General features: G+C 34.2%; 1 protein-coding gene across 1 annotated transcript in view; it reads right to left on the reverse strand.

Annotated features, from left to right (window-relative positions):
- Positions 1–404: 404 nt before the first annotated feature.
- LOC123565360 (BDNF/NT-3 growth factors receptor-like) overlaps positions 405–13,164 on the reverse strand; it is a 62,339-nt gene continuing 49,579 nt past the window's right edge. Inside the window, exons 6-12 of the mRNA XM_053549143.1 lie at positions 11,265–11,374; positions 10,002–10,215; positions 8,808–9,114; positions 7,854–7,933; positions 4,855–5,009; positions 4,410–4,568; positions 405–1,008 (exon numbers count right to left, since the gene is read on the reverse strand). Coding sequence (XP_053405118.1) covers positions 799–1,008; positions 4,410–4,568; positions 4,855–5,009; positions 7,854–7,933; positions 8,808–9,114; positions 10,002–10,215; positions 11,265–11,374 — 1,235 coding nt within the window. The 3' untranslated portion in view covers positions 405–798. The remainder of the gene's footprint in view (positions 1,009–4,409; positions 4,569–4,854; positions 5,010–7,853; positions 7,934–8,807; positions 9,115–10,001; positions 10,216–11,264; positions 11,375–13,164) is intronic.

The raw sequence follows: 13,164 nt of genomic DNA on the forward strand, positions 1-13,164 counted from the left end.
AAAGCTAATGCTCGGTGAGATGTACATTTGATGTTGGGATATTACCCAACTAAACACATTTTGCAAATTTACCTAACTGTCAAAATGGGAATTGATCCTATGAACAAATATCAAGATCTGGTTGCAAAATCAGGGTTTATTTGAGTATTTTTTTCGATACCCGGACAAACACTTCGTATTTCATGGTGCGCAGTGTAGTAAAACATCTTATTACTTAAACGGATAGGTAAGTTTAATCATACTGGCATTTTAAAACAAGTAGCAATTTCCAACAGATTACTCTATATCGTTTTCTTGATTATACAAATGAAAGTTATTGTACGCTGAAAGTTTTCTTTTAATTGCATCGTTGTAGAAAAAAGAATTATTCACTATGAAATGTAATCCTAAGTGGGTAGGCCACTTGCTGCCCTTGCATTTCCAACTTGTATACCATATACATATATACATACAGAAGCTAATCATGTGTTGTACATAACAGTATCTATAGTCCGTTTACACATACATTGCTTGTTGGTCTGACAAAAATGCTAGTGCTATTATCTGTTAGTTCATTTACAAAACCGACATTTTCTCAATACTATAGAAAGGGCTTGATGGTATTTCTCCGTTATAATATTTAGAATTAAGCGACTTTCAACAAGATGGAATAGGTCAACATGCGTATCAAAATTTTGCATTTCTGAGAAATTATAAACGTCTTATTTTCTATACAATATGATTAATGTTATACATTGGTTTAGTAGTAGCGAGGTCTTTACACATTAATACTGTGGTGGTCAACATAGGGCTGATTATCTACTTTGGTTGACAGTCGAACACTGGTGAGCGTCCGGCTGTGTAGTCATCCCTCTGTGCAGAAAGTCTTTGTAGATGTTTCTGAATTACAGACATAGACATTCGCTCCTGTGGCTCTCGTTTCCAGCAGCTCATCATGATCTTTCCAACTTCTTCGGGACATTTTGGTGGACAGTCTAACAGATGACCGTCAATTATATACTGTATAACCTACAATTTAATTTATAAATTTTAACAATTAAATTTAACCAATTTATGCCGATTAACTTGATTACATTTAACTTTTATCAAGTTTAAGGTTTATTTGCATAATCAGCAAAAACAATTTGCCTTTGGCCAATTACAAATAATAAGCAAGAAGTATGGCAAAGACAGTAAGCACAGCAATATATTACACATAGAATATATACATAAATAGTTCAGTTTATGAAAAAGTCATAACTTCTTGAGTATTTCTACGAACTTCAAAAACTTCCTTAATAAACCGTGTCAGATTTTATCTGTTTTTATTTGTAGACGACATTTTGGGTATTAAATTTATTAATCGTAGGCCATGATATATGATTCAAGCAGTTTCTTCTGATTTGCGAATATTTAGTACAGCATAATAAAAAAATGATGTTCAGTTTCTGTGACATTTGCATTACGTATTTTACATAATCAATCAGTTCTATCAGAACAGTTTGCCTCAATAAATCAGGGATTCTAGAACTACCTCTTCTTTTAAATCCAGGGTCAAGGTAATTTTTTAAATTCTATTTAACTTTTCAACATGTGTTATTATTTGTTCAGATAGATAGTCTAGTCATTTAAATGTTTCAGTTTTACATTTTAGTATAGTCTAGTCATTTTAATGTTTCACGGCAACTCGGAATAATTCTCATTCGTTGATTCTTCCTATGTCATTCAACACTACATCTCAAGGACCAAAATGGAAATAATTTTTTTTCAAACTCTTTTTGTGTTATCCTTGACATATAATGTGGATTGACATGGCTATATTAATTCATACATTGTTTATTGTTTGTTGTATTATTGATGTCATACTTGCCATGTAATTAGACATTTTATGTTGAAATCTGTCTATCTATCTATCTATCTATCTATCTATCTATCCCCTTAAATGTACCCATTTCAATTTCTAAACTATGTGAGTTTAACCTTAAGCGAGAATTTAATACGAAGTGAATCATTTCCAATTTTATCCAGGTAATGTTCGTAATCGAATATACTTCTAAATTTCGTGTAATCAATAGTCTCAAATTAATATATATTACATTTTTGGTAAAAATCACTCTAGAAATGAAATTGCGAACACCTTACTCATATCCATCTACACACAGTATGTAGTAAAACATTCCAAATTGTAGTTGAAAAATGAACCCTTAATGTAATGGATTAAGCCTTTATTTTTTCTCTTTCGTGGATCTCAGATACCCTTTCATATTCCAGTTTGTTTAGTTCTGCCCATGTTTTCTCGTTTAGGGCAAGCCCATTATTTTACCTGAGGACCATACACCGCTTTTCATGGAATTACACGCCAGTGTATCATTGAAGGTTCCATGTGCACCGCCGTATGAACACATCTGCGATGTCTCTAAATTGTTTTTTTTTGTACTTTTAGCATGTGTAAATGTTGAGTTCTGCTCAACGCGGGGCTAGAGGGCGTGGACGTTAACTAAAAAACGATTTTCTGGTAAAGCATCGGCTGCAGTCGCTGGTTCTGGAAGGATCGCAGTTGTCGATCGTGTGTTCGCTTTCAAAGCCTATTGCAATTAGAGAAACCGTTAGCGAACAGCATGGATCTGCAGGCTTGTCTGGATCAATGCTGGTCGCAAACCCACTATGTTGGTTTTCTTGTGGCGCGGCTCAATTGAGCTTTGTATGCCTAACTTACAAATCAGATCAATACAAAATTCGGATCATGCGTTCAAAGTTTTCTACGAGTACATGCACAGAAATACATTTTCGGAGTCTTACTACCCATCTTTTTGACCAATCTTAGACCATGTAAGTTTATCCTATTTCTCCAACTAAAGACGAAGTAAATGCTTTGTCAATAGAAGGGTCCTGGGTTCTGTCTCAGCTACTTTGTAGCTCCTGAATAACATTGACTGCCCATATACTCAGTTCCAAAAGAAAGTGTGCACTTTTTATATTTCAAAAAATTCCCCGACGTTTTTGTTTCATTTTTTCATACACTAACTCTCAGGTATAACTCAAAATCTAAAATGCACACTAATCTGTTTACGAACTGATTTAAATTTTGGTACCAAACATTATAAGTTTTCATGAAAATAACCGAGAAAAAATAACAGAAAACCAAGTGCACACTTTCTTTAGGAACTGAGTGTATGAAATATTTGTGTAAATAAATACACATTCTACACTATTTTTCCAACGAAATACTGATCAGTATAGAATTATGGTATTAACTTTGTGCAGCATTTAATGTTGTACTCACATATGTACATTATTTTGAATAAAGTACACTGAATTACTGATTCTCTGCTGCTGAATTTCAAAATCTGTTTACACAAAAACTAAAATAACAACGCTTCTTTTTTCTATACACGTTTGCTTTGTTCTGAATACTTTTGACGTTACTTGAAAGTTTAAATAAGTTCGGAATTCAATTCACTGGAATTCTTCTCAGGCGAAAATTGTTGGTTTTTTTTTCGGGATAATGATTTTTATGTTTTTTCATCATATTTTGGCGCAGTCTTAACGCTTTGACTTTTGATGACTGTGGACATAACAATTGGGAGGTCCGTCTAGCACGAACTCTCTTTATCTTCAAACGTTCATTCAAAGTGATAGACAGTCCCTTCTGAAATGCCTATATTATGGGCTATTTGGAAAATAGTATATCGACCAGCTTCTTCTAACATACCTTTAACAGGGGCAATTATTTTCTTTCTTGCTGCCTGGACGGCTACTGCCTTAAATACTATTATGACTCCCTTGAATTTTTCACCCGTAACGTCACTACAGATTTACCATGGATGCAATAAAACTAAGAAATATCCCTTTTGAAAATACGTGCAAAGAAACCCAGGTTTTAATGTACGCCTTGATTTCTTTTCGTTATAGAAATAAAATATGGCCATATACACTTAAAAGTACGCCTTGAATGTATTTTCTGCTGTTCTTTCACGTTTCGTTATACAACATAACCGTTTCGTTATACAATATAGCCACTGTGTATGAGTTTGTATAATTCACCAATGGGTAACTTGGTCAGTTGTTACTGGTTAAATTGTTATTTCACAAGTTTCTATGGAAGACCATTAATGACAGAATTCATTGAATCACCCTCGTATAATTTTACCTTATATACTGTTATAACGAATAAACATAAAATTACCAGGTATGCTCATTGTCACACTTTCAAGCGTTATAATGATGTACCGGTAATAGTTTATTTACATACACATAAATCAGTATATACAATATCATCATCAATTTTAATGTATTTTCTGCTGTTCTGACATATGACTCATTAAGACACCTCTTGTGTTATTCCCATTTCCAATACATGACACAATAGATGTTTCTATTATTGACTATCAAAACATTTTGATATAAGAAATCACAAATAATTTACTCACTTCATGATTCGACAGATGAAACCAAGGCTGTTTCCCGTATGAAAATATTTCCCATAAAACAACCCCAAAACTCCAAATGTCTGACTCTATAGTAAATGTCCGATAAAGTAACGACTCTGGAGGCAACCATCTTACCGGAAGCATTACGCTTCCCCCCACCTGCAGCCAAAAGCAATATACATTTGTTATATGAAAACAAACTTTAAAATACATTTGTATGTGTAAAAAGTACTAGTAACTATCGCATTAAAGAACCATTAAGAAATCTGACTAATGTATTACAGAGACATCTAGCCTCAATGTCGTAAAAAAGTTTTCATTTTTGAGAAATCCTTTTCTTTTCTTGTATATACAGGGCAGTCTACTTAGTACACAAAAGAAGCGAGCTGAATTCCGTATCAAAAGGCACAAAAGCAATAACTAACTGTTAAAACCATATTTATACCTTGTAATAGTCTGTACTATATATATCTCGAGACATGCCGAAGTCTCCAATTTTGACAATCAAAGATTCGCCAACTAAACAATTCCTCGTGGCTAAATCACGATGCACAAAATGGTGGGATGCCAAATAAGACATTCCCTCAGCGACTTGCAGACCTGAAAGTATTTCAACAATTGTAACATAATTTCCGAACATCATATCTTTAGGATCATTTTTGTGTTTTAAATAGCATGCCTTTAGTTAAAACTGTGTATGAGATGCTGAGATGTTGTGGATTACTTTTATTTCGCTCTTACATAGCGGAAATTATGGTGTGGGTTTGTGCACAATTAACTAGTTAACCTTCAAAGTAGTGTATTGTAAGGCATTATACGCAATTAATGTATCTGTTCACTTGTTTGTTCCATCCTTGTTGTCCATATGTTTTTTGTTATTTTATGTGCGTACATTAATGCACATATCCATACATATACAACTACAGGGTTCCAGCTTAGTCTTACCAATTTTTATTCTTTTTTCTTTTAACTAAATATGAAATGAAAATATCATTTTCCCGCAACAAACAGTAATGTTGAAGTCGCCATGTATATCAAGTTCCGCTTTAATCTAATAAAAGATTTTTTATTTGAAGCGTGAGGGTAAACAATTGAAAAGTCACAAACGATTTACATCCCATCTTTGCATTCATGCCTCGATCTCCTAAACGAAATTGAACAAGACAATTCCACGAAGTATTTAAGTCATGGCTAATCTGCCCAACAAAAACGGTCCACATTGTCTGTCGATACAGGTCATAAGTTTTATAAATAAGACGGCCATGCTTGCCTAGATCGCTCACTGATTTGACAGAGTCATACAAGCAAGATATTTGCAAAATAATTTTGAAATAAGGCCACTGTCCAGAAATCTCCACTAAGTACAGATGGGTAATGTCTGTGTGTGGGGAAGGGGTGGGGGTTGGAGCTGATGACATAAGGTACTATGAGTAATAAAACTACTAATTTTTATGAAGGGAGGTGCGAGTGGGGTAATATTCAGAGTAATATTAACATGGGATAATATGATACTAACAAACAATTTCAAGAAATACAATATGCTGACAGAAGAAAGAAGTTTAGTGCTGACGTTGTTATGTGAGCTGCAGTGTGAAGGAGTTTGTTAGAGATTACCTAGAGAACATTTGTTTGATAGAAAAAGCTGTTTGAGAAGACGAGAAAGTACTTCAGACTATTCTGAAGGAATGAGGTAGAGGGTTACGTAATGAAAATGGGATGCTGTGTTCGGCTTTCGTGGATATTGCCAGGTCGGATTACATGAGGCGCGCCGAGTTTGGTCCGATCTGGCAAAATCCACGGGAGCCGAATACAAAATCCTAGCCCTGGCTACTGTTATAATGACCCTTTTATTATATACCTCCAACGTTTTGTTTGGTTTGTTATTGAATTCAATATTTACTGTACCGATGATAAAATAGAACTGAGTGAAGTTTGCTGTATGTGCTATTTATAGAACTGTGTCGGGTTATGCATATTTATTTAGTGGTTCTGCAACAAACAATACAAAAGGTACAATATGGATTTTTTTTTCTGCCTGATCGTATTTACTTGTGAAATACAAGCCATAGTTTTGGCAGAATTTATAAAGGTATAACATTAGAATCCATCCAGGTATAATGTTTTTTTCTGTACAAAATTCAAATATTATTTATGGTATTGTATGGAATAAACTTAATCACAAAGATCTCTAGCAAAGAGTAAATACTACTAAATTACGAGAATTTGGGTATTGCAAGTTAAACACGGCACATACAATTACTCTGTACTAGCTTTTTCCAATAACATATTTGTTTTTACATTAAAATTAAGATAGATTTATGGAATGATATCTAGACGCTATGACATATCAGCTGCTTGTATAATATCATAGACTAAATGAAGTAGATGTAAGCACTTTCTTTATATATATTCATTTAATATTAAGCGTTGTCAAGGCTATATTTTTTGGCATAAGCTTCTTATTTTCTGAGACAAATGAGCGACAGAATGATTGCTACAAGTGGCAGGTGTTCCAACGAGGAGAATATTGATTATAGCTTCATAACGAGACACTTCATCATATTCCGAATATCATCTATCATTATACTGATGGACGGAGGTAAAGAACACGTTTCAGACGTTAGGAGTTATAATCACTCTTCTTCTAATTAGTCTTCTTACAAGGAAATATTCATTACATATGTAAAGACAGGTAATTTCAGACTAAGGGAAGTTTCTCTACGTATGTGTCTTATAAAGCAGCACCAGGTTTGAAGTCTGTAACAAAGCCACTTCAAAGATAAATTTGTGAAGGCTTCTTTGACGACAAGGAAAACGAAAATAAGGACTATTAATATCCAGCATTATCTTTGTATGTCAGTTTGATAAAACAGAAATGAGAACTTACAGACACAGCCTAAACAACTTTTCATGTTAGTAAAACGTAAGTATGGTAATCAAAATCTAATAAGAACAAAGAAGTCAAAGAACATATTCGAAATTAAATCTGAAAAGTAGATCCCTCGGAGCACCGAGAAAACCTCATCTGAAACGACTTCTTTCTCGTCAGTACGAAAATATTTACGCAAACAATTAATTTTTAACGTTGAACTTTAAAAAGGTACTCAAATATAAAATTAAAATCTACAAGCGGGTCCTTCTGAAACCTAGCACGAGGTCAAGGATTTGAAAGAGTTTCTCCATGACAGGTGATGAAATGTGCAACATGCAAACTCTAGTCTGCGCCGGCACCCCACACACCCAGCTCCCCACTAGCATCAGATTAAGCGGAATTTTGTGATACCGACATACCGACTGAATTTATGGTATCAAAGCACCAAAAGATAATACATCATAAGCCTTCATGATAAAAACAAAACATATTGATAACATATCGTTATCTTGGAAATTCTAAAGACAGATTTCCTTAATGGATTTAAATTTTTGACAAACATGAAATCTTACCGATCTGAAGTAATTCTGCCTCGTTCAGCATTGAATTTGGACGGAAGTTACCAAATATAGAACCATCAGGGCCGTGCTTTCTGGAAAACAATGTAAAATAAATACATTGTGTGCTTATAAAGAGGTGTGTAAGATACAAGTTAGTGTTACTATCTTCGGTACGCTATATGATAATTTTATGACTGTGTTACATGTCCTCTTTTACAATACCATAATGAAGCCACATGTGCATTCGTAATTTATTGATTCTGTTATAATAAACAGTAAACAGGTCATGTTTGTGTTGGATTTAACGTCGCACCGACACATGATAGGTCATATGGCGACTTTCCAGCATTAATGGTGGAGGAAGACCCAAGGTGCCCCTCCGTGCATTATTTCATCACGAGCGGACACCTGGGTAGAATCACCGACCTTCCGTAAGCCAGCTGGATGGCTTCCTCACATGAAGAGTTCAACGGCCCGAGTGAGGCTCGAACCCACATCGATGAGGGGTAAGTGATTTGAAGTCAGTAAACAGGCCATGCATAGATCATGTTCTTATATATATTTAAATGGCACTGATTTAAGAACATTTCTCGAGTAAGAGAGAAACTGACCTATGACTAAAGTATCCAAATAAACTTCTTCAAAATATCGATGAGATCAATTAATGTCAATCATTACTGAGATAATACGAACCGAAGTTCAAAGTCTTACTTGTATCGAGTAACTCGATTATATGATTCTGACGCAGTTTTGCAGACAGTTACTAGAATATATCAAAATTTACAAAAACGAGGAGTTCAAGTAAACTTTGGAAATTGCTACCTCTCAAATACTAACAATTAACATATGATTTGATGATATGAAATAGTATGAAATATTTAAGAAATATGAAAAAGTGAAATTAACTAGACATCCCTAAGTTCTGTTTAGTTATTGTGTAAAACAAATAGATCGTACTGCACTTACCTGAGAAAATTGTTTAAATCACCATTCTGCATATATTCAAATATCATCATACACGTATCCTCATGAATACACACCCCATAGAATGTCACAATATTCTTATGGTTCATATTAGTCAGCACCTCACATTCTCTCTCAAAGTCTTTCACTGAGTCTTCAGTCATATCATTCTTGAGCATTTTTATTGCAACCATCACATTTTCACCTTCATTTGGCATGTTTTCACACCTGCCAAGATACACCCTCCCAAAGGCCCCCTCGCCAAGTGGTTCGATACAGCTCACGAACTCCGGACGGATATGCTTAATCGCTGGAATACAAGAAATTTGTAGACATATCTTACTAAAACCGGTCAAAACAAATTAAAATCTCACATCTAATACGTACAACATGCTCATACTTAACTTAACAAATACATCTTACTTACATACCGATTCTGATAAGATTCATAACGCAACTTTGTCAAATTATCTGTCCTATGTAAAGGAACAGTGTTTGTAGATTTACGTACTAATGTGAAGAATTTTTTTATTTGATTGTATTCCAAAACATTATACAAACTTGGAAGAATCATCTATGACCTATAACAAATGCAATTAACTAGACTAGCTATAACAAACAATAAACTTGTCTCATACTAATACTCCAGTCAATTGTTATTGTAAAGAATCTGAATATTGTTATCAACCAGCGGTCACATTATAACTGGTAATTTAAAAGTTATCGATGGGGTCTATAATACAGACTTCCTTCATGCATAAATTTTGAAACATGTCTATCTGAAATAATCAAGTGAACAAAATGTAATTATTGTAGCAAACCTTTAATATTCGAAAACAAAGTTTCTGTTATTTTACACCTATAATTGTTAAAACAATATAATTATCAGAGATATAACAGGCTAAAACAGTTATTGTTCTGGACAATAAAACCGACTATATTGGTCTATGACAAGACAATGTTTCCCTGCATTTTCGCTATAAATACTATAATCTAGTATTGTAGGCCACAAGTTGGCTTATGAGACACCTACAAACACTGAACAGCATTACTTCCCGATTCCTGTTTTTCAATGCTGGGCACCAGCCCGGAAGGCAATCAGTAACCATTATTTAACTAGCTGGCAGCTCAACAGCCGGTCTATATGCTATACGTAAAGGTATTTTATTATTTGCGATTGTCTGCGTATATCATTACCTAAATGTAGAAAGTCCGGTTTACTGCTGTAGTTCATGTTTTCCATTATTTGATACGATTTTAGAGGTATGGTCTCGTGGCTGTGAGGTGAATGTGGACACACGTCTCTTGCAAACCGTGTTGGATCACGTTTCTTAAATCTTATATAGCAAAGACTCGAAATCACCATAGTAGAGGCGAAGAGAACGAGACCAACACCAACGATGATATAGATCTATGGAAATGAAAGGATTGATTATATTGAATATATACTGTACTCTAACAGAAACTTTTGATTTCAGTAGATACTAGTTCCAGCTTAAATGTAGAAAATCAGCATTAATCATGTCTAACCTGACTAAAGTTATAATTTGAAAATAATTGTGAATATACATCTGCATTCGCAACTTAATGTCATTTACTAATAGCCGTTTCTGAAAATACTGCCAAACTTTTAGTCGTTATAAAAGTTCATACTGGGTTCATTTTAATTTAGCACATAATACTTGTAACACAAAACGCACACAACACTTTCAATAATGTGCTATTGGACTTGTTTGTAAGCAAGTTTGTAAACTGTTGGTCAGATACTGATCCTAGTTTGGAATGGTCATTTCAAGATGCCGCAGACTTATGAAGAGTTTGAAAGAATCAAGTGCAACAGTTCCTGAGAAACCTTATTACATGCGAATTCTAGATGAAAAAGGGACACATTGGGACACATCTGTTTTTAAAGCGATATGTGGGGCCCTTTCATGATGCCCAAAAATGTGTGTAGAATTTGAAAACATTTGGTCAAGCAGTTTTTGGAAACTACCTACCTACATGCGAAACATTTATAACATTCTATGTTAAAATGGGGCATAATTTTGCCAAAATAGATTTATGAAACCTGCTTTTTGAAATCAAGTCATAGTTCTCAAGATTTGTGACGAGTTTGAAAGAATACCCTTACATGAACAGACTAAGTCAACCCGAATCTGTTATTATGCTGCTAGGTTGCGTTCTTCGCTGTCAAAAGATCTTCATATACATTTTAGGTAGTTTCTTAGAAACTTCCTTATATGAAAAACCAAACGTGGAACCCGCACAGACCGCTCAACAAGAAAAGAATGAACAGGCTCGGTTTCATTATATCTAAAAAGAGACATAATTTTGACAAGAAAATAGCCGGACTTATACAAATTGCCATAAGACAGACAGAAGAAAAGACACATAAGCTATCCACTTCGAAAATGTATAAAAAATCGATCGTATAGATTTTTCACTTGCTAAAAGGGTTACCTGAACGCGCTTGTCCTCTTTTTTCTCTTCTTGTCTGATCTCGTTGACAAAACTCTCAGATGGTTTTAATACAAAATTTCCCTTGGAATGCCCGCCCCCGCCAAAAACTTCTGTCAACGGAAGATTAAAAATCACAATTTTACATGATTTGACTTTTATTACATTAAACTTATAACAGAAATGATTTCAAATTTGGTCATTTTAGACTTTATAAAACTCTAAAAATTAAAAAAGAGAAAGATTATCGAGAAGAAATATACATAAAACACCTCTTACTGGCGAAAAAGGTGCTTCTTCTTGAATCAATGATTTTTTTTTTATTTATTTGGGTTTTACGGCGCACCAACACAGTATAGGTTATATGGCGCCAAACAGGACTATAAATTTTGGTTCCACATCTCATTTACATCGAAAAAAAAACATGAGATATGGAATCAAAATTTGCATACCTGTTGGAATAACAGAGTTACTGCAAAACCAAGTGTTAAGACCCTATTAGTCGCCTCTTATGATCATGCAAGGGTAAGGTAGCGGTTCCAATTCTTTTCATAAACAGATCGTCCCAGAACCACATGGGGCTTGAATCAATAAAGAGCACGAATATATATATACACATGTAGTCAACAAAGATACTATAATCTAGTATTGTAGACCAGAAGTCACAGTATTGTATACCTGATTTTCTTCTTTAATGCCATTAAATATTAAAATTTTTATAATATATCTAACTTTCATATTGTCAATATTACTTTAGTTAATTTCCTTGTTTTACAGCCATAATCAATAATTTTTAAACTTGCAAATTGCCACAAAATTTGCAGCATTTGCTTTCATTGTTAGAAACAAAAAACACACTCAAAATAAATCTCTATACACCGAGTTCACATTCATATTGTTCAAATAGAAAACAAATATTTGGAAATATAATGACGTCATTCGGAAAATTCTGTAATAAAACGTGTCATGCACAATTCTACGATCCCATAAATATGACAATGAGTGTGATTTCCTCTTTCTTGTTAACTTTCCTGTTTTCCATAAATAGAACTGTTTGCACAATACTGATATATCTTATCAACGTAAACTTATACTTAACAATATGAATTTATAACAGAGAACAGGGATAGTGAGATAAGTATGATTCAGAGAACAAAATTATTACCATTCGAAATAGCAACACTTTAAATGTTGAACTGGAAACACTAGTATGCAGTTGAGCAATGTTTGACAAGCCCTAATATTTACATTCGCCCTATTCTTTGCCATTGAACATTATGACGTTCATTTCCTATTTACAGCAAAGGGGAATGCGCGTAGGTAACGTCGTCGCTGCTTAGTGATAAACGACCGCTGTCTGGAGGGTGTCCGCGTATAGTCAGTTAGAACGTTCCTTAGATGTCGTCGTAGTTGTTCCGTCTGGTGAACAGTATGGCCGGGAAGCTGATTTTAATGTTAAATGCCACAAAATAAGTGCAGTTTATAATATTATCTTGTTTACAAAAGGAAAGGAAATATAATGTAAATATAGGAAATGAAACTATTTTTTTCGGTGTTCACGCGAAATGAACGACAGAATAGGATCGGCAAATTAAACATGAATCTGACGAGACACATGGATTTGCCGATCCTATTCTGTCGTTCATTTCGCATGAACACCGAAAAAAATAATTTTATTTCTTAAACTAGAGCTATCACTAAAGGTGATGAATGTACCCCCGCATGCACTGACACAGTACATTGCAATTTGACGCACACAAGATTGCATAATTATGTGGACTGTATGTATATAGACTGTATGTATACAGTATAGTAACAAAAAACAAAGTCCCGTAACTATGCAGAATATTTATCTAAAAGAATGTAACATGCACCATGCACAACTAGAGTTGGTACTGATCAC

Source organism: Mercenaria mercenaria, chromosome 8 (genome assembly GCF_021730395.1).
Source record: "Mercenaria mercenaria strain notata chromosome 8, MADL_Memer_1, whole genome shotgun sequence".
NCBI lineage: Eukaryota > Metazoa > Mollusca > Bivalvia > Venerida > Veneridae > Mercenaria > Mercenaria mercenaria.